General features: G+C 35.2%; 1 protein-coding gene across 1 annotated transcript in view; it reads right to left on the reverse strand.

The window, feature by feature from the left end:
- Zmat1 (zinc finger matrin-type 1) overlaps positions 1-21,957 on the reverse strand; it is a 53,251-nt gene extending 31,294 nt beyond the window's left edge. Inside the window, exons 1-4 of the mRNA XM_010629766.2 lie at positions 21,643-21,957; positions 8,423-8,529; positions 1,515-1,616; positions 1,266-1,440 (exon numbers count right to left, since the gene is read on the reverse strand). Of these exons, the coding sequence (XP_010628068.1) occupies positions 1,266-1,440; positions 1,515-1,616; positions 8,423-8,529; positions 21,643-21,793 (535 nt within the window). The 5' untranslated portion in view covers positions 21,794-21,957. The remainder of the gene's footprint in view (positions 1-1,265; positions 1,441-1,514; positions 1,617-8,422; positions 8,530-21,642) is intronic.
- Positions 21,958-22,321: the final 364 nt, after the last annotated feature.

Raw genomic sequence — 22,321 nt, forward strand, 5'->3', positions numbered from 1 at the left:
TAATCAATAAAGGAATGAGAGCCATCCTAGGGTGATTCTTTGAAATTAGTGGGGGTAAAACAGAGGGTAGCAACATCTAAGTTGGTTTCTTTGAGTAAAACATTAAGGCATCTCTTCTGTCTAGATTTGTGACATTTGAATCACAATAAAGTCTACACAACTAAGACTATAAAACTATACAGATTTTCACAATTACAGTTATTTTCCTTTTTAAGGGCAAATCAATAAATTTGAGGGACTGAAGATAGGCTTTTACAAAATGCACTCTTGTAGGAAATAGTAATTCTGACCTTTAGATTTACAGGTAGAAAACCAAATATGAAACCATTAGGTTAAAATAAATTTTAAAATGAATTCTGGTTTCATTTATTAAGAAAACAGTAGTTTTCATAATAATTTCTGTGGCACTGATTTTTCTTGGTGATGCCTATATGTTTTAGAAAATTAATGCTACTGAATTTTCCACGCTGTGCATGCATTAGTACTATAAAAACAGAGCAACTATGAATGTGGAAAATTATTTATTATGGAATATAATCAATATTGTTTCTTTTGCATGTAAGTTTTTCAAAACATTATTTGGGTTTTTCAGGGTGTATTCTGCTATCTTAGGCAATTTTAGATCAGATTTCTCATTATGCACTGGTAGGCCAACATCACCGGAAGAAGGAAAAGTAATATTTTATAATTCTTAGTGTCTTTTGGGTTTAACATACCACAAATACATGGAACTACTGATTAACAATGCTAATGGTACTTTTTAATTATATTTACAGGTAGAAAGAAATGGACTATTGTGGTAGGCAATTCAGTTTTTCTTTTTATTTTGCCTAAAGTTACAATCAGGAAAGTCTGTACCTGTAACTATATTACCATAAAGGCACTGATCTGAACACACATTAAAGATAATGTTTTGCGAAGTCCTATAGTAAAAAAAAAAAAAGCCAAGGGGGAAGAAATCAAGAAAAACTTAGGATTTTATAGTTTTATCATAAAGTGACTAAATTCTAGCTCATTATCATTAATAGCCATATAGCAAACCACTTGGTTTTACGTGGATTTAGTAAACTGAGAGGAAAACATCAACATTTTAAAAAATTCTTTTAATCACTGTAATTTCAAAAGATAAGGACATAGTCAGTAACTGAGTAGAAGAATAATAATCAAATTATTTCAATTGCAGTGAAATTCCCCCAATAAAAAGGATGGCATTGTTGGAAAAAATAAAATAGATCCCAAAGATAAAGAGGTGCAAGGAAACTTACCCATTTCTGGCTGAAATGCTGATGAAGGCACCTGATTATGTTTCGCTGTTATTTGCTTCAATTTTTTAGAATGAACCTTCCCCATATAATGAGACTGAGCAACAACTGGGGAGCTAAAAATCATGTTGCAGAGGTCACAAAATCTGTCTCTATCCAGTGTTCCAGTCCTATGTACCTGAAGTAAGCACAATCTTGTTAGAAAGATTCAATAACTCAAAGTTTAAAATTACATCAGTATAAACCACTCACCTTAAAATTCCCAAAATGCATGTTCATTTTCTTACTATGTATTTTATTTTGTTCCTCATGCATTTGAAAATAAAGTCTAACATTTTGAGCATGTTTTTCACTCTGCAAAAAAGATATAACAACTTTGTTTATTCAGTAAAAATCATTCAAAATTAACATCTCTCTGAAAAGAATGAGAGTTTTATTATACTTTGAGCATACTAAGTTTATGAAAGAACTTCATATTCTTTTAAGTCTCTATATCTCATTTAAAATTAAAGTAATGCTGCAATACAGAAACCAATAATTATTAGGATCTTGTTTTTTTACAGAGACTTCCAGTTGCTACCACATATTAAATGTTTTATTTTTCCTTCATTACAAATCTTAGGCAATGTAAATATTATATTTTCCAACCTTTTTCACCAAGATATAGTTATGTGACTGGATGATCGCCAATAAGATATACTTTGAGGAAGTTTGCTTAAAAGACTAGGGGATAAGCTTTCTGTCTATCCTGCTTCTGAAATTGATTCAAAGGAGGCCTGGGGATTTAGCTCAGTGGTTCGGTGGCCTGCTTTGCAAGCGCAAGGACCCGAGTTCAATCCCCGGTACTAAAAAAAAAAAAAAAAAAAAAAAAAAAAAAAAAAAAAAAAAAAAAAAAAAAAAAAAAAAAAAAAATGATTCAAAGGAGAGAGTTTATTTAGGACCAAATGTAGTTCATTAGAGCAGAAATACAGAAAATGGCTAGGCATCTCATGTTGTCACAGAGCTGCCGTTACACCCTACCTCTCAAATTATTATTTTTTGAAAAGAAATGAACTGTCTTAGGTTCAAGCCACTTTAGGACAAATGTACAGCCAAATATGTAAGTACGGTGTAGGTAGAAGGGAAACTAATATTTCCTGAACATGCTAAGTTAACCACTCTCTTTATGAATTTAATTTTTGAGACAGGATAGTGCTATAAAGTTTGGGCTGACCTTGAATTCACTATGTAGCCCACATTGGCCTTGAACCTGTGGCAATCTGCCTGCCTCAGCCTCCCATGTGTTGAGATTACAGGTGTGTGCCATCATATCTGGCTGGAATTTTAAATTATGAAATATATTTATCATGAAAAAAGAACATGAAATAATATAGCTGAAGCCCCATACCCACCATTCAGATCTCCTTTTTTATTTTTTAATTATTTTTATGCGTACATTTAAAGTACACAATATAATGACATTCATTGTTGGAAATTTATACCTTTACATAATCGATCTTAGCTCGTACTTTTCCCCATCTCCCTGCCCTCCCTCCATCACCTCCCTCCCTCCCTCCCTCCCTATCTGCAAAGACTTTGATTCCATTATTTTTCATTTTCTCATGTTAACTCCATTCCCTTCTTTCTTTTCCTCTATCCCTCCCATTTCCCCTTCCCTTTTGTCTCTCTTCTTTCTATTTCACATTATCTGTTATACCTTTTAGTCCTTATTCACACTTTCAGTTTCTCACACTAAAGAAACTATTCAGTATTTACATGTGTGTCCTATTTATTTCACTTAAGAGTATCGCTGTAATGTGCATCCATTCAGTTATAAATATCTCTAATTTCTCATTTTTTACGTCTAAGTAGTACTCCATTTTATTTTTTTAAAACCACATTTTCTTTCCAGTCTCCCATTGATGGCCAATTAGGCTGCTTCCAAGTTGTACCTATTACAGATTGTGCTGCTATGAACATGGGTGCACATAAATCACTGTGGTATGTTTCTTTTAATTCTTTGGGTAAGATACCCAGCAGGGGAATAGCTATAGATATAGGTCTAGTTTTAATCTTTGGCAAGTTGAAAGCTAGTCTTCCTAGCAGCAATTATTAGAGACATTATCTTTCCTCCAGTGAGGGTGTTTGGCTTCTTTGTCAAACAGAAGGTGGCTAGACGTGTCTGGAGTTGTTTCTTCATCTTCTAATCTGTTCCACCTGTCCCCAAGTCTATTTCTTTGCCAGTACCATGTTGTTTATGTCACTGTAGCTTTGTAGTACGGTTTCAAGTCGGGGACTGTGATAACACCCTGCCTTGTCTTTATTGCCGAGAATTGCTTTTGCTATCCTAGGTCTCTTTTTGTTCCAAATGAATATTTGGATTGATTCTCAAGGTCTGTGAAGTATGCTGCTGGGGTTTTAATTGGGATGGCACTGAATCTATATAGCAATTTTGGAAGTATGGCTATTTTCACTATGTTGATTCTTCCTACCCAGCAGCAAGGGATGTCTTTCCATTTTCTGATATCCTCTTCAAACTTTTTTTCAGAGTGCTGTAGTTTTCAGAATAGAGGTCTTTGATTTCTTTTGTTAGGTTGGTTCCTAGGTATTTCAATATTTTGGATACTATTGTGAAAGGAATTGTTTGCCCCATTTCTCTCTCAGTGAGTCTGTTTTTCGTGTACAGGAAAGCTATTGATTTTTGTATGTTGACCTTGTATACAACTACTTTACTGAATTTGGTTATTAAGTCTAGAAGACTTTTGGTGGAATTCTTGGGGTCTTCTCAATAAGAGTATCATGTCATTTGCAAATGATGACAGTTTGACTTCTTCATTTGTTATCTTTATTCCTTTTATTTTTTTTCTCTTGTCTAATTTGTGTGGCTAATGTTTCCAAAACTATATTGAACAAGAGTGCTGAGAGTAGAGATCCGTGTCTTAGATCTCCTTTTCAGAAGAGGTAAAATTTTACAAATACAGTCCTTTACCACAGTCTTTTATTCCTCTCTTTATCTCCATAGATAAAGCTATCACCTACTTTCTTTGTTTTTATTTTTTTTAGTACCTGTTATGGTTTTGATTGTAAATGTCCTCCAAGAGCTAATGTGGTTGGTTCTCAGCTCATGGCACTATTGGCAGATGGTAGCTAGTCTTCAGAGATGAGGCCTAGGTTAGGAGGAAGTAGGTGAGGAGGAGCATGGTTTGGCAGGTTTTTTCCTGTTCTCCTCCTTTCTTCTCTCCCCCTCCCTCACTCCTCCTTTTTGTCGGACATCAGGTAAGCAGCTTTCTTGTGCCATGATGTTCTGCTTCACCAGAATCCCACAAATAATGGAGATAGTTGAACATGGACTGAACTTCGGAGACCATGAGCCAAAATAAACCTTTTGTTTAGTTGGTTATCTCAGATATTTGTCACAGTGACGGAAAGCTAATATACTATACATGCAGATACCCATAAAGTTTATGTAACACTGACTTTTATAAAATTACAAACATTCAATAATTCGAAAAAATTTTTAGAGTGAGTAAATTACTTCAGAGAATTTATTTTTATTTTTTTCATTGAGTTTATTGGTACTTTTTACGTATACAGTAGTTACATTTATCATTGGGATCTTGTATCTTTACATGACAGGTCTTGGTTCTCATTTTTCCCCATACCCCTGCCCTACCTCAAAACTTTTATGGCTTATATCTAAATGTCATCCCAAAGCCTCATGTGTTCATAAATGGGGCTTTTGGGAGGTGAATGAAACATGGGTGTGCAATACTTATCACTGGAATAGTCCACTGATAGATTTATAGTTGGTTGTGATGTTGGGAGGTGAAGACTGCTGGGAAGGTTTGGCTCACTGGTTCACTGTGTGCATGATATATGTATGCACTACCCTTGAGCGCTCACTGCTTTTTGCCTACCTTGTCATATGCTCTTTCTTTTCTTCCATTCTTATTTACCATACTGCCCAGCCTTGGAGGCAGCCAACTATGAACTGAAACCGTTATAAGACTGTGAGCTGAAATCAACCTCTCCTTCTTTAATTTTTGGTATTGATTATTTTGTCTCAGCAAGGACAAAGAAAGAAAAATGCATATTCTTTTTTAAATTGTTTCTGAAATCTTAATGCTATATTTCAAATATTTACCCATATTGATACATATAGCTGTATTTCATTCCTGTTGCATATCGTGTAATAATCTATTTCAAATGCTACCCCATCCCTCCCATACTTAAAGTCATTATGCTTCTGTTTGTTGTTAGAAGCACTGCTGCCATAAACATATGTAAACATATTACTTAATATGTATGTCCAAGTGTTTTTTTAGAGTAGATATCTATGCCTGAAATTTTGACTCATACTGCATGTGGATTTTCAACTGTATAAGTTATAGTGAAATTCTGTAAACATTTATATCACCAAATGCGCTAAGTATTTCTGTCTCTGTATATTCTTCTGAAATGTTAAGTTGTATTATATTTAATGTTTGCCAGTGTATTATGGATTTCATATAACAGATCATTATCACTTTATGTTGCATTTCCATATGATAACTAGTGAAATTGGGTATCTCTTCTATAGCCCATTGATATCACTTTTTCTTTTTCTTTTGGATCCTTGTTCTAACTGATTTATAGTCCTTTATACATTCTATACATTAATCCTTTGGGTTAGAAATACCACCCAATCTGTGATTCAACTTTTAACTTACTTTATGAGATTTGTGCCATATAAATTTTCCTTATAGCTAATATGACTTGTTATAAAGTGTGACTTATGGGTGAAATAGTTGTAAAGATAAAAAATACCAATACAATAAACAGAAAAATAGCATCAAAACAGATCAATCAATATATGTGGAAAATAATACATGATACAGCTGGCACTACAAGTTAGTGGAGCAAGGCTGGAATATACAAGAGGTGATCCAAATATATGGTGAATGCTTACATTTAAAAACATCATTACAACAAAAGATACATTGCTATTAATTCCCGTCAAATACTTCCCATGCTTATCTCTTTGTTCCTGTCACTTTATAAAGTAGCTCTGCAAGTCCTCATTCTTGAGTATCTTTACAAGATGTGGTAAAAAATGCAGTGCATGTTGCAGCTGAGTGCCACCCAATGGAAAGGCAAGCTTGTAAAACTATGTTGTGTTCTCATCTATCTCATTCACTGGAGCTAGCACCATGTGACATCTTCAAAGTAAAAATGACCATGAAAGGTAAATGTTTCGCGGTCATTCAGAACACTGAGGCAGCCACACAGCGCAACTAAAGACTCTCATGAAAGAGCACTTCCACAACTGCTTTAGATGGTGGAAAGAATGATGGGGTAAGTGTTTGCAAAGTGATAGTACCGTGAAGGAAATTAAGGGCAACGCATCCTTTACTGCAACAATTTTAAAAATTTAAACATTTTCCGTATTGTTTATCATGCCTCATATAATAAATAATTCTGGTTACAACTGGCATCCCTATGAAAATGTTACCATCTTCCACACACAAAAATTAATACCAGATGGATTAAATACTTTAATGTATGAAGTAAAACTTATCAAAGTTTTGAAGAAAACAGAAGTATCTATCTGACATATAAGTGTACAGGTACTTTCTGAAACACAAGGATAGATACAAAGGGAGATATTGATAAATACAACCTCAAAATTCAATAATCTTACTGAATTATCATATTTTACATGTACAATAAATACTACCTTGAGCTATATACCTTGAGCTGTATAACCAAGCTGTATACGAAAGAGAAAAATGATCATGCTTTTAAAGTAGAACATTTACACAGAAAAAATTTTCAGTTATACAGAAAGTCATGTATAGTTTTGATATGATGACTTAATAGGCTCAAAAACGTAACTACAAATATCACTGAAATTTCATTTTGCAATTTTTTTTTTTACAATGAATAGTACCAAAAAGCTATTTTTGAGATTAAAATTCAAATAGTTCTGGCTGTAGTTTTCACAGAACCACTAGTCATTCATTACTAATTCTAAATCTTTGATTTATGGGGTCTGAGAAAGTGTTTTTGTTTTTGTTTTTGGTACCGGGGATCAAACTTGGGTCCTTGTGCTTGGCAAGGCATGTGGCGGAATCACTGAGCTAAATCTCCTGCCCGAGAAAACGTTAATCACTCTTCAATGTCTTACTTCCCTTAATTCTCAAGTGTGTAGAAGAGACTTTTTGCTACCCCCATATTTTAGGCTCAAGAAATATGTCCATAAAGTTTATAGGACTTGCCCAGTTACACAACTAGTCAATGGTGGAATTATGACTTGAGCTTTATTTCTTCCCAATCCCTATCCAAAACAATTTCCCTATCAGTAAGTATAGTAATATAATCTTCATCAATATAAAGACTAAAATATAATTGCCAATAAGATTAGATATGGAAAAACTAGATGAGGTGTTTAAAAAAGTAGAAGTGGTAATACAGTTGTTTGAAGAACATGTATTAATTTTATTTATGTACTTTATTAATCTAAATATCCGGTATGAAAAATTTTAATGTTTCATCAGACAATGTAAAATGTGAGGCAATGATAAATACAAAGAAGGCACACAGCCTATAAAATCAGGAGAAATCATACTTAGGCTAATCATGCTTAAACAGCCACAAAAATTATTCTGGAGCAGTTTTCTAATCTATAAACTAACAGAGTATGAAAAGTATTCATTTTGTCATGTAGAACTAAAATTTTATGATTGAGGGCCAAAAAATACGTGGTCAATTTAAAGGCAAGACTACTTTATTTTGCTTCAATAGTTTCTGTAGTTTTCATTTATGGTAAAGAAAGACTCTGGTAGTTCCATAAGATCCTTTAATTCACATTTATAGCTTACTATGCAAGTGTGATACTGCCTCACTTATCTTTACTACAAGAACAAATGATGTATTGACTTAATAAATACAACAGGAAGCAGGATGGTGCAAAAAAATAAAGAAAGAAAAAGTTTTGGAGTCAAAATAATGAGTTTAATTCTGAATTCATCAAACTTAAAGTAGTATGTTACTGTCTCTCTCTGAGCTAGTATTCTCATCTATCCAAGGGAAATGATATCATGTATTTCAGAGGATATTTGTAATAAGATGACTTATATGAGGTTTATTTTTGTTACATTTAAAAACATGTTTTCAATATAGTGTCATTATTTTTCACTAACCTCATAATGTGAAATCTTTTGTGAGTTTAACTGCAGCACCACTCCACATACTTGACAAAAGTTATCTGTAAAAAGTTCGGTCATCTCCTCTTCATTCCAAGTGGCATCTATGAACAAAGTAAAGGGAAGTGAGATAGCATAACTAATTAATGAATATTTGGAAATATCATTTTAATTCCTCCACCATATATTACTTCTCTTCAAATTTGAGTGTTTTTTAGGCTATAGTCATAGCTTGTTTTTCAAATATGCAACTTTATATGCAAATATTAAATATGCCTCGTATGTCTAATGATGGAAAGGGTTATATTCACTTAGGATGGTAAGTCTAGGTGATTACCCCTTTAAATAATCGACACAAGAACATCAGTAACTTCATGAGCTTCACAGAATGATTTGGGTAATCAATAATGAAAGGCTGAATCATAAACCCTACCCTTGATATTTTGCATTTTATGGCACAAAATCCTAAGAAATGTATAGTCTTAAGACTGTCACTTATCTTGAGATATAGTTCCAATATTATCCAAAAGTCACATGGAACCACAAATCATCTTCGCCATGATGGGTAAACATCCTGCACCATTGTACAAACACTAGGACAATCATTTGGCTAAACAACTCTCATATAAGCCCTATAAAGATATAATGTTCACATATAATAAAGCCTAGAAATTTATGTGATAGTATTTTATGCTACAATAAGTAACACATGCGAAATATTTTTTTATTTACCCTTAAATTCTTCACTATTATCTGGAGTACTTAAGAGTTTCAACATTGTGCTAAAAGTTGGTAGTTTATCTACAGGATATAAATCACAAAACATCAAAATTTTGTTATTTGGCTATTTATATGAATAAGCTGGTAACACATATACTTTGATGAAAAGTTGCCAATGAGATATTAAATAAGTAAAATGTTGTAGAACGAATATAATACAGTATACAAATTTCAAAATTAAACACACACATATTCAAAGAAAATTCTCATTGATATAAGCTAAATTTTAAAAAAATGATTAACTTTAGGAAATGGGAGAAGCAAAGGATTGAGGGAAGGAAACAACATTTTCTCTCTGTACAATTGTCTTAATTTTTGCAAAATAACACATATTATGCCTTTCTAATGAAAAATGATTAGGACAGATGTCTGCAAGATGCTAGAGTCTCCGGTGCTTGTCTTCCCGTAGAAACCTCAATTTGAAAAGCTATCTACCCATGAAAATACCTTCACAAGCACTCAGGAAACCAGGCAAATGATTACAGTACTTGGGTGTACCGCAGAAATAAGGTACATGGAAGAGTAAAAGAAGGTCAGTTTTGTGTTACCTGCATCACCCCTCCCCAAATCTCAGGTGACACAGAATAAAAAGCAATAACCAGCGAGTGAAGAATAAACATGGAAGAGAGATCCAGACTTTGTCTTGAACATCAGCACTAGGTCTACCCACCCCAGGAAAACCTAGCAGGAAGCAGGTCTTTACAGCTCCAGAGTATAGACTGGCACCTGCAGACCTCCTCTGGTATCAATCCAGATCCTGCAATCCCAGGCTTGAGGTCTGCCCAACAGACTCAGTTTCCAAGCTGTTTCAATGACAGGTCAGCCTTAGTGGCCTTGGAATCTGGACAGCCCTTAATACCATATTGGCCTACACGACAGTGCCATGCTTTAGGCCAGACCTAAAATCAGCCAGATTCTTGCAGCCCTAGGCATCAAGCTTACACACATGGACCCAACCCGTAAGCCTTATCCTGTGGATACAGGCTCTAGTTCTGTACCCGCTGACTGAGCTGTTAAGTCTGCCCTGGTGGCAGCCAAGATTCTACAGCCCCAGGGTAGTCCCTGTAGCCTCCATTCCAGTTTGGTCCTAGAAGCCCCATTCTCCAGAAGATAAGGGTCCAGGGATGTTCCATTAGACCCCAGTGCTAGACTAGCCCCCACATATCCAGGCTCTAGGACTACTCCTGTGTATCCAGCTACCACACTGACTCCTGAAACTCTAGGATTTATCCTTCTAAGTAAACACACTCAGCCTTTACCATAGTACCAGAAACTCCAAGCCCCAGATCAGGCTCAGTGGCTCTAGGCATAACTTTAGCACCTATGATCCTAGGCTCCACATGAGCTCTGCAGACCATACCATAGTGATATATACACACACACGTTTATAGTGGCACAGTTTGTAATAATAGTCAAGTTTTGGAAACAGCTAATAGCTAAATAATAGCTAAATTTTGGAAATAGCCCATCAGCTGATGATTGGATAAAGAAGATGTGTTTTTTTTTTTAACCAAATGGAGTACTACTCAGCCATAAAAAGAAAAACTAGAGTATTTATAGCTAAATGTATGTACCTTGGGGCTAATAAATAGGACATAAATGTGTAAATATTGAATTGTTTCTCTGATGTGAGAAACCTACAGTGTAAACAAGTACCAAAATGTATAGTAGTGTGAAATAGGAAGAAAATGTTCAAAGAGGAAGTGGAACAGGGGTGAGAGAAAGGGAAGAAGAAAAAGAAAAAGTGAGCAAAGGAAAAATGGAAACAAAGATTTTATAAATAAGGAGGGGTAGAGAAGTTGAAGGGAGGGCAGGGGAATGGGAAAAAATAAAAACCAATATATATTCATGTACAAGTACAAATTCCCAATGACGAATGTGTCCATAATATATACTTAGAATGTACCCATAAATTTAATGAATAAAAAATTACATGTTCAAACTAAGAATAATGGTAATTTGAAATATATCAGAAATGACTTAATATTTACAAAATTCTTTTTATAAATTCTGGTACCACCTCTGAATTAGTTTTGAGGTTAACTGTAAAATACAATTTATTTCATTTTGACCCTATCATTAACAAAGTAAAAAGGGGCCCTTCAGCCCAGCATGCCAGAGGAGACTGGCAGCAGCTCGGGGCCCTCTTTCAGACCCACCCATTCGGCCCAGCATTCTAGAGAGCACTAAATCAATTGTAGTGGGGGACCTCAATACTTCACTGACACAAATAGACAGATCATCTAGACAAAGAAGCAATAACAAAATAACAGAAGTGAACCAAGTCTTAGAACAAACAGAATAGATGTCTACAGAGTGTTCCACCCCACAAAATCAGAATATACATTATTTTCAGCTGCAGAGAAGTCATTCCAAAACAGACCCCATGCTTACTCATAGAACATGCTTAAATAAATGCAAAGGAATTGTAGTTATCCCCTATATATTATCAGACCAAAGTGCAAATACACTGGAGATAAAGAGCCTAAGAAACTGCAAGAACTTCAAAAAGACATGGAAATTAAATATCACCCTGCTGAACAACTATTGGGTCAAAGAGGAAATTAAAGAAGAAACAGTTTCTACAATTAAATGATAATGCCAGTGCAACATACTGGAATCTATGGAACACAATGAAAACATTTCTTTGAGGGAATTTCATAGCAGTAAATAGCCATACAGGGAGAATAAAGCGAGCTCGAATAAACAACCTAATGCTTAACCATAAGCTTCTTCTAGAAAAAGATGAGGAAGACAAACAGAAAGCTTGTAGAAGGGAGGAAATTATAAAGATCAAAGCAGAATTTAATGCAATGAGACAAAGAGAACTACCGCAAATATCAAGAATATCAATTCCATTTGAAGTGAAGAGTTGGTTTATTGAAAGATTAAATAAAATTGACAAACCCCTAGCCAACCTTATCAAAAAAAGAAAAGAAAAGACTCAAATTCATACAATTAGGAATGAAAAAGGTGAAGTCACAATAGATCTACCAGAAATCCAGGTGATCATCAATATCTATTTCAAAAACCTGTATTCCAAGAAAAGGGAAAAATACAGAAGAAGTGGACAGATTCCTAGATACATATTAATTTCCAAAGCCTAATGAGGAAGATATAAAAAGTCTAAACACGCCAATTACATTCAGCTAAATTGAAAATATAATTAAAACATTATAAACAAAGAAAAGCCCAGGCCCTGATGGCTTCACTGATGAATTCTACAAGACATTTAGAGAACTACTGCCACTACTGTTGAAACTTTTCAATGAAATTGAAAGGGAAGCACTTCTTCCAAATTAATTCCTGGAAGCAAGTATTACTTTGATTCCCAAGCCAGAGAAATATCCAACCAAAAAAGGGAACTACAGGCCAATCTCCCTAGTGAACATAGATGCAAAAATCCTCAATAAGATACTGGAAAACAGATCCTACACCCTGACCAAGTCAGTTATATCCCAGGGATGCAAGGATGGTTCAACTTATGTGAATCAATAAATGTAATGCACTATATTAACATAATTAAGGAAAAAAACATAAGATCACCTCAGTAGACACAGAAAAAGCATTGTACAAAATTCAACACAATTCATGATAAAAACTCTGCAGAAAATTGGAATAGATGGTCTTTATCTCAACCTGATAAAGGCTATCTATGAAAAGCCAACAGCCAATATCCTTCTAAATAGTCAAAAACTAAAAACCTCCATGCGAAATAGGAACAAGACAAGGATGTCCAATGTCACCACTCCTGTTCAATATAGCTCTGGAAACATTAGCCACAGCACTTAGACAAGAGAAAGAAATAAAAGGAATAAAGATAGGAAAGGAAGAATTTAAACTGTCATTATTTGCTGATGATATGACACTCTCCATAGAAGATCCAAAAAGCTCTGCCAAAAAGCCTGCTAGATTTAACTGATGGATTCAGTGAGTAGTGGGATACAAAATCAACACTCAAAAATCAATAGCCTTCTTATACACAAATAACAGACTCACTGAGAGAAATTAGGGAAACAATTCCATTCAAAATATCATTAAAAAATGAAGTATCCAGGAATCAATCTAACAGGAGGACAAAAGACCTCTACACTGAAAATTACAGCACTCTGAAAAGAGAGAAGAGGATATCAGAAGATGGAAAGACATCACTTACTCCCAGGTAGGAAGAATCAACATAGTGAAAATGGACATACTTCCAAAACTTCTACACAGATTCAGTGCAATCCTGATTGAAATCCCAATAATATATTTCACAGAACTTGAGGAAACAATCCAAAAATTCATTTTGAGCCAGAAGAGACCTAGAATACCAAATACCATTCTAGGCAACAGGAACATGGCAGGGGATATCACAATTCCCAACTTCAAACTATACCACAAAGCCACTGTGATTAAAGAGCATGGTACTAGCAAAGAAATAGACCCAAAGATCAATGTAATATATTAGAAGATGCAGAAAGAACTCCAGACACACTCATCTACCTCATCCTTGACAAAGGCGCCTATCATCTTCACTAGAGGAAAGAAAGCCTCTTTAACAAATGGTGTTGGAAAAACTGGCTTTCAACTTGCCAAGGATTAAAACTAAATCTCTGTCACCATCCACTAACCTAAAATCCAACAGGATTAAAGATCTAAATATCAAAACAGAAACACTAAACTTACTGGAAAGTAAATTAGGTAGAATTCTTGAAGATTGGCACAGGAGAAGACTTTATGAACAAATACTCAGCACTAGGAGAACTTACACAATGAATGAACAAATGGGATCTCATTCTATTAAAAAGTTTTTGCAGTGCAAAAGAAATCACCAATAGAGCTAAGAGAAAACCTATAATGTGGGAAAAATATTTTACCATCTACTCGTCAGACAAAGAACTACTATCTATAATATACAAAGATCTCAAAAAAATCAGACCCCCAATACAAAGACCTAATTAAAAAATGGACATCTAAGATGAAGAGACATTTCTTAGATAAACTATTAAAAGCAGCAAATATATATATGAAAAAATGTTCAACATCACTGGTCAGTAGGTCGATGCAGATGCAAACAACACTGAGATTCCACCTTACCCTAGAAAGAACGCCTGCTATCAAGAAATCAACCAATAGCAAATGCTAGAGGGGCTGTACACCAAAAGAAGCAATTAGTAGGCCACACAGACAACCTGCAGAATGGGAAAAAAATTTTCCAGCTATTCTTCAGCCAAATGACTAATATTGAATGTTTATAACAAACTCAAAATAATAGACCACCTAAAATAAAAGTCTCAGTCAAATAATGGGCAAGTGAAATGAACACACACATAAAGAAGAGAGGAAGAAGTACAAATGGCAAACAAATACATGAAAAAATGTTCAATATATCTGTTCATTAGAGAAATGCGAAGTACAACAATATTAAGATTCCATTTTATTCCAGAAAGAATGACAAACACCAAGAAATAAAAAAGTAACAAATGCTAGTGAGGCTATGGTGGAAAAGGAACCCTTCTATATTGCTGATGGAATGTCAACTAGTAAAACCATTATGGAAATCTATAAGTATACAGATTTCTCAAAGAACTAAAGTTAGAAATTCCATATGACCCAGCTATCCCCTTTTAAGTATCTTCGCTCAAAGAGCTTAAAATATCATACTACAACAATACATGCACATGAATGTTTATAGCAGCACAATTCATAATAGCTAAATCCTAGAAAAAGCCTGTATAGCCAACACCAGATGATTGGATAAAGAAAAAGCGGTATCTATGTATAACAGAATATAAAAAGGACAGATTAAAAATACACATAGGAAAAAGGATGTACCTGGAAAATATAATATTGATTGAAATAAATCAGACACAGAAGCTTAAATACCATATGCTATCTCTCATTTGAGTAAGGCAAGAATCATCAGAGATTAATATAGGATAGAGGGAGATAGGGTACTGTATCTCTTGCAAATGGGAAAGGGTCCAAGAGATTAAGGGCAAGGGATGAGTGGGAAGGTGTTACAGCTCATGTCTAGATGTCCCGTGAAGCCTCATGCAGTCATAGTTGGGACTTTTTCAGAAGTGGTTGAATTTAGAGTCCATGATGCTGGGATTAAGGGTGTACAATTACTAAATCAGTACACTGATTGGCTTGGCACCACCATAATCCTGGTAGTCTAGATACAGTATAAAAAGGGGAAGAAATAAGCTACTTATTATGCTTTTTGGTTCCCTTGTTTGCTTGCTTCACTAACTTCTGCCCATTGTGAACTGCTTCTCCTTCTGCGATTCCTGTCTACCATGCCACCCTACCATGAAGTCAGTTGATTATGGACCGAAATTTCTACAAACTGTAAGTGCAGTCGACCTGTCTTCCTTTAACTCTGGGCACCAGGGATTTTGTCTCAGCAATGAGAAAAATAACTAAGACAAAAGGCAAAAGGAAAGAAGTAAAATATAGATATGCAACGTACAGGAACCTAATAGCCTCAATGAATGTAAACATCATATGCCATAAACATATGCTAAGATTAATGATATCAATAAGAATGAAAATAGGGAAAGGGGAATTAAAGGGAGGAAGAGAGAGGTAGTAGAAAGGGAAGGGGAAGGGAATTTAAAGAAGAAACAAATTTTATTATGTACATGTACCCACTCTCTGAGGTGACTGTAAACTCCCTAAGATGTACTGCAAATATGTGTGAATAATTTTTTTAAAAATTTGCTTTACAAATCTAGAAGCTTTTAACTAACTTTTTTACATATATACATACATATATATAGTTTAGAATTTCACAATCTTGGTATTATTGTCACTTTGCACCAGATAATTCATTGCTGTGTGCATGCTGACAGCATTCCTTACTTGTGAAAAGCTAAAATGTCTCTAGCCATCGCCATTTGTCCCTTTTGAGGCACAACTATCTCTAGTTTAGAATTAATGTAACCTACTAAATGTTCTTATTTCATAAATGAGGAAAAAAGGGACAGGGAAGTTTATAGGAAATAAAGGATTGAAGTTATAGAAATAAAGAATTCTAGATTTAGGTTGATTTCATTAAAAAATTACAGTAATCTGGGGAAAGGCAACAGTAATAGCAGAGAGATGTTCTTAAGTCAGTAAACTGAAATTATGAAAAGTAATAGCTAACATTCTATAGACTTGAGCACTATTAAAAATATTTAAATAAACTTGTCCCAAATATATACCTTTAATGATATTAAAAAAAGGAAGCACTTGACAGAAGAAAATTCTAGTGACTCTTGTTGGATCAGGAAGACCTATTGCAAATAGCTGCACTGTTATAAGAATACCATTAACTTCTGCATCCAAAAATGCAACTGAATATTCAAATTATCATATTTGAAATTTGTCTTCAAACTCATAATTTTAAATGATACTGAAAAATATAGGATTAAAATATTTTGTGACAAAAGTGTGATATTTATAGCTTGAGTCACAAAAAATGAATTTGGCTCACCCTTGCTTATGGAATTATAAACCATACAGGATCTCTGATGAAGGACAATGGAATATTATATTTCTTCAGTTATGGCAAAGAAATTCTCTCAATTTAGCGAAATGTTCTTAGATTGCTCTGATAAGTTTAAATTGATTCCTGTAATCCCAGCAGTTAGGAGGTAGAGGCAGGAGGATCACCATGAGTTTGAGGCTAGCCTGGGCTACATAGTGAGTTCAGAGCCAGGATGCACTACGCAGTGAGACTGTCACACACAAAAAAAAAAAAATCTAGAATGATAAATGAATTCCTTGTATAGCCTATTTTCTTACAAAAAGGAGAAAATCTCAAAGTTGAGTGCAAGGTGATAACTACAAACCTCATTCCTAGCCACAGAGAAATCTGAGAAATTAGTATTTTAATTGTTCAAAGAGTACATGTGCTGTATTTTTTATGATTACGTCTTTAGAGATAACCTCCCTCAAACATTCTTGATTAAGCAGAATGTTTCTTGGCAAGAGCTGTTCTGACTTTTGCAATTTTTTAAAACTACTGTAATCTTAAAAAACAACAAGTAGAGCACAATACTAAGATAAAGAAGAATGAGGAACTGTGCTAAATTTGCTGAGGCATTTGAAGTGCTCTTTTCTACTTAAAGGCCACACTCCATTTAAGGAGTTTTCCCAGAAATATTAATTGTGCTAGAAATGAAGATCTTCACCTGTCAGAATGGTTAACACTCATAACTATAATGCTTGTCACATCCTTAGTTTTTCGAGTTATTAGATTTGTATCTGATTTATGAGTTTGGCAAATATGAGCTGTTTCACACAGATAATTATAATCAGACAGATAATGAAGAGTTTTCAATGGCACATGAACAATTACAAGACAGAAAATAAATACAATAATTGACAATATTAGTTTATATATATAATATTTATGTTGTTTTTATTTAAAACAAATCATTGACCTTCATAATTACAAGCCTCTCTGGCTGCTGAGTTCAGGCATCAGGTTTGCGAAGTCAAGAACTGAATTAAAGTTCTGCATTACCCATTACTTTACTTGATCTCCTGACAGCTACTTTGCATCAGAAAGCCACTAAATATATGCCATTCATTTCATCAGGTTTATAAATGTGAATAAATAGGTAAGACTGGGTTCAGATGGAAAAAAATTAAAATTCTCACCTAAGATATATGTAATGACTATAATAGAAGCCTTGCCTCAGTTAGTCTTCATAACAAGCAGTGAATATTTTCATGTATCATTATCTAATACAGATAGAGGGCTAGGAAATAACAAATGGTCCCTAATCTCTTTCCACACATTCTCAACCTGCCAAATGCAGTGAGTTAAGAATTCTAATAGTTCTTTAGACTACTAGTCCGGTTTTCAATATGTATATGATAACTGACTTCATAAGGAATTATAAAATAAATAAATGAATCTGATGCTGGAAAAATAAAAGGGGGTGGAGTGGGGGAGAAGGAAATTGGAATATGATATGTTCATGTACCAATCCCCTACAGTGAATGTAATCATTATGAACTGAAAACATGTAGTAGTAAAAGTTTTAAAAAGCAGAAAAAATAATTCTAACAGTTTATCGATTACTCTTTGTAGACATTAGAGCGTAATGTGCTGCAGTGTGCTTATCATAAGACAACATCATCAGATGGCAGGTTTATAATAATAAAAAACAGTCTTGATAGTTCAGGATCCTAACTAGCCATATTTAAAACTACATTTCCCCTACTTCTTTATTTTATAATTTTACTACAAAGCACAATGATTGAGCTCTTTCTTATATCTGTGTCAAATTGTACAGCCTTAGCACTAAGAAATGCCTGGCACTCATATATACAAGTGTCCAATAAATGAGTCTCAATAAACAAAGGAAAGGGTAGCATTAACTGGTTTCCACATAGTGGGATTATTAACATATGACTTGAAAGTACTGATTAATATGAAGTACAAAGGAAAACCTTGTTAGATAATTTTGAATAGGTTAATAATAAATGAAAAGCCAGAATATCTTCCAGCCTAAAAGAATTATTTCATAATTTATTTTTCATATAAGGAAAAAATAAAGAATCAAGGGAGTTTTTTGTTGTTGTTTTGGCTTTTATTAGCATATAGTAACATTATTATTGGGTGAAAATTCATTTTTGAGCCATGGACATTTTTGAGAAATAAGGAAATATGAATTGTTCTACATTTTATGATTCAGCCTGCCATGAATTTTGAGTGTACATGTATGTGCCTTTTCCTATGTCTGTTCACTTGCCACTTTTAAGTCTACTGCTCAATATCGCATTAATCATTTTTTGAAATTTCTAATATTCTATACTTGACAATTTCTAATTTCCATTGACATTTTCTCATTACTAATCTCATGCGATCCTTAAGTGTTATCGATAGTTGAAAATGGGTCAACAAATGCTCTTTCAAACCATTTTTAACGATCTCATCAGGAGTAGATTTGTAATAATCAATAGCCTGACAATTCTTTGACATCTTTTGGAGCCATATTCTAAGCAGTACTTAGAAAAAACAAACAGGATAAAAGGTATTGGTACACAACTAGGTGACATTTTTCTCTTTTCTCCTTTATTCACTATGTCTGGTAAAGACTTATGAATTTTATAAATATCTAAACAAAAGCACTGAGCCTTGCTAGTGTTTTAGACTGTGTAGCACATCAAATATGTACCATTTGTTAAAAGGTAAGAGCTTTAATTTGGATCAAACAGTTAATGTAGGATATTTAGCTAAAATGAAATGAAAATTTTTAGGTAACAGTTATATTTGGTTTTCATATCTTAGAAAATTGTCTCAACACTCTAACACAACATAGATTTCATTACTCAGTGAATGTCAGGTAGTAACTATTGGCCAAGGTCTCTTATAATTTATGAATTACTGTTGAAGTGCATAGGCATAGCAATGCCACTGAAAGAATTGTCAATGGAGAGCTTCAAAGTCCTGATTCATAATCTCAGACTTGAAATTAACCTCAGAGTTCATCTAGCCCAATTTCCCTATTTCAAAAATATCAGAACCCAAATCCAGGAAGCTTGGGACTTGTTCAGGGTCACAAAGTCTAGTGGATTAATTAACAAAAAACATGTTTGCTGCATCAGACTCCTAAGCCAGGGTTCTCTTCATTTTACTTCCTGGCAATAGTATAAATAAGGTGTTTTTATTTTATGAACTTGTATCTCTTAAGGTCTTTAATATTTGCATATATCCAAAGATACTACAACAAAACCAGTTACAGATCCAGGTCAAAATTTCCATGAAAAACTTCCTAAACATTGTATTACCCTGAATAGGTCATGAGAGTCAATTTTTTTTTTTTTTTTTTTTTGGTACCGGGGATTGAACTCGGGTCCTTGTGCTTGCAAGGCAGGCAACCGAACCGCTAAGTCCCCCGGCCCTTGAGTGGGAAACTTGATGTCTATAAAACTAGTCTTACCTACTCCTGGTTATGGACAAAAAGTTTGCATCACTTATTTGCTGGTTATGGACAGAAAGTTTGTATAGAAGCTAAAAATTCACAAACTTCATTCTACAACAATGGTCTGGGTTGACTGAAGATACTAGTCTTCCAAAGGTGGCCTTTTCTGAGATCGTCAGTAAATAACACATCATATTGCAGCGTATCACTAATTTCCATACTTAGCAAGTGGAATTTATGTAATGTGCTTATTGCAAATATTGTGGGGGATTTGTTTTTACTGCTTTGCCATTCCACAAAAGAGAAAGGTGTGAAAGACTATAGAATAGTACACAGGGATATATCATTTGCAAATGTGAAGGGAAAATAATTTTATGGGATAATTTTAATGGGGTTAACTTTTTCCAAAAACAAAACAAAACAAAACAAAACAAAAACAAGCTTAAGTTTTATTACACACCACTTTAGCATTCACAACTTTTCACTCTGGAGGTAAGTTAGCAAGACAAGGTCATAGAAAATACTGGAAATTAATTACAAAATTTATGATGGCAGAATTGTCTAGAGAGATCTTCTGCAGAGCAATCTGTCTCCAGCTTCTAAAAACATTTTCAAAATTGCTTTAAAACACATTTCAAAGGTTTTAATGGGCTATTTACAGATATACATTACTTTGTGTGAAATAAAGCCGCTTGTATTGAAATACTCAAGAAGTATATATATTTTTAAAGAAGTATATTTTTATTAGGAGTAATTTGTTGGTAGGCACAAAAGCACTTACTCAAATCCAAAGTACCTTAAAGATGGGTCCGTATACTTCGTTTTACTAGGACACAATCTCAAGCAGAAAACAAAACCAAACAAAAACTTTCAAAGTCATTTCTCAAATCTGCCCAACTCTGCTTTTTTCCAGTACAGCACCGGTCAACAGTCCCTAAATTCCTAAAACCCAGCAACTCCTCCTTGCAAGTTCAACTCTACAGGCTGACCTCCCCGAAATCCTGACCCCATCTCTCCACCAACATTATACTGGGAGTTTCTACATTTCAGAAGTTTAATTTCACCAAAACCGAATTTTCGTCCTCATTTATTTGACCTTTCCTTCTTGATCTCAGTGCCATTCTTTCCTTAACACTCCTTTCCTTTCCCTGACCCTCTGCATCCAGTGAATTTTTACTTTGCCTCCACTCTTCCCAAATCACACTTCAGCAAAATCGCAATCTGGCTGGGACCGAAAATGATGTGAGGTTTTCTCCCCCGTTCAAACTTGTCTCGTGAGTACCTGCGATTCCTTTGCTTGTGGACCCCATCTTTTGCCGAGGGGGACGTAGGGCACCCCTGTCTCCTACAGCCCGTCGAGCGCGTTCCGGACTAACAGCACGGGGCAGGACGAGTTTGGCCGTTACTGCGCCACAGCAGGTGGGGGGTGGGGCAGTGGCGAACCGCGCCCAGCCCGATCTCGGACGGGCTGACAAGAGGCAGCGAAGTTGATGGAGCCGCCCCCGCACCCCGAGACCGGGAACTCACCTTCTCTGAGGCAAGGGCGAGTGGCTACTTTAAAACTACTGCCCCACCTCCCCGCCGCCGATACAGCGGAGCCGGCGCCGCCGCCGCCACTGTAGCTACAGCCAGCGGCAGGCGGGCAGTCAGAGGTGGAGGTGGTGGAGGAGGCAAGCATAACCTGCCTCCGCCGCCGCCAGCTGGAGGAAGGAAGAGACGGTAGAGATGGTAGCTTCCTGAGGGTAAGACTCCTCCGCCAGAGACGCGACTGTGCTGGCGCCAATGCCTTCGCAAAGCAAGGGCGAGGCGCCTACAACTGCACTGGCGCCTTGCTAGGTTAGGCTGCTTTTAGCCCCGCCTTCATTTTAGCCCCGCCCCCGTCACCCCTCTTCATAGCTTCCCCCAAGCGAGTTTCTAGCTCCTTCTGTCCACCAATGGGAACAATGTATACCCTCAAGATGCCTGCCCTCCTCCAAAGCTTGGAGTCACTGTCTTCCTTAAGGGTAAGAAATGATGGTCAAGGGCAAAGGAAAAAAAAGCAGGGGGTGAAAGAGCATTTGTGCCTCTAACAGTGAGGCCTCTTCCCTTGGCAGATCTAATCTAACATAGTTTAAGAAAAAAATTATGAAAATCTATTGATCCCACCTCCGAAGTACACCTAAAATAGCTCCTTAGTACAGACATAAATAGAACATACATAAATAAA

The sequence above is a fragment of the Fukomys damarensis genome, unplaced genomic scaffold, assembly GCF_012274545.1.
Source record: "Fukomys damarensis isolate Sample0158 unplaced genomic scaffold, DMR_v1.0_HiC HiC_scaffold_39, whole genome shotgun sequence".
Lineage (NCBI taxonomy): Eukaryota > Metazoa > Chordata > Mammalia > Rodentia > Bathyergidae > Fukomys > Fukomys damarensis.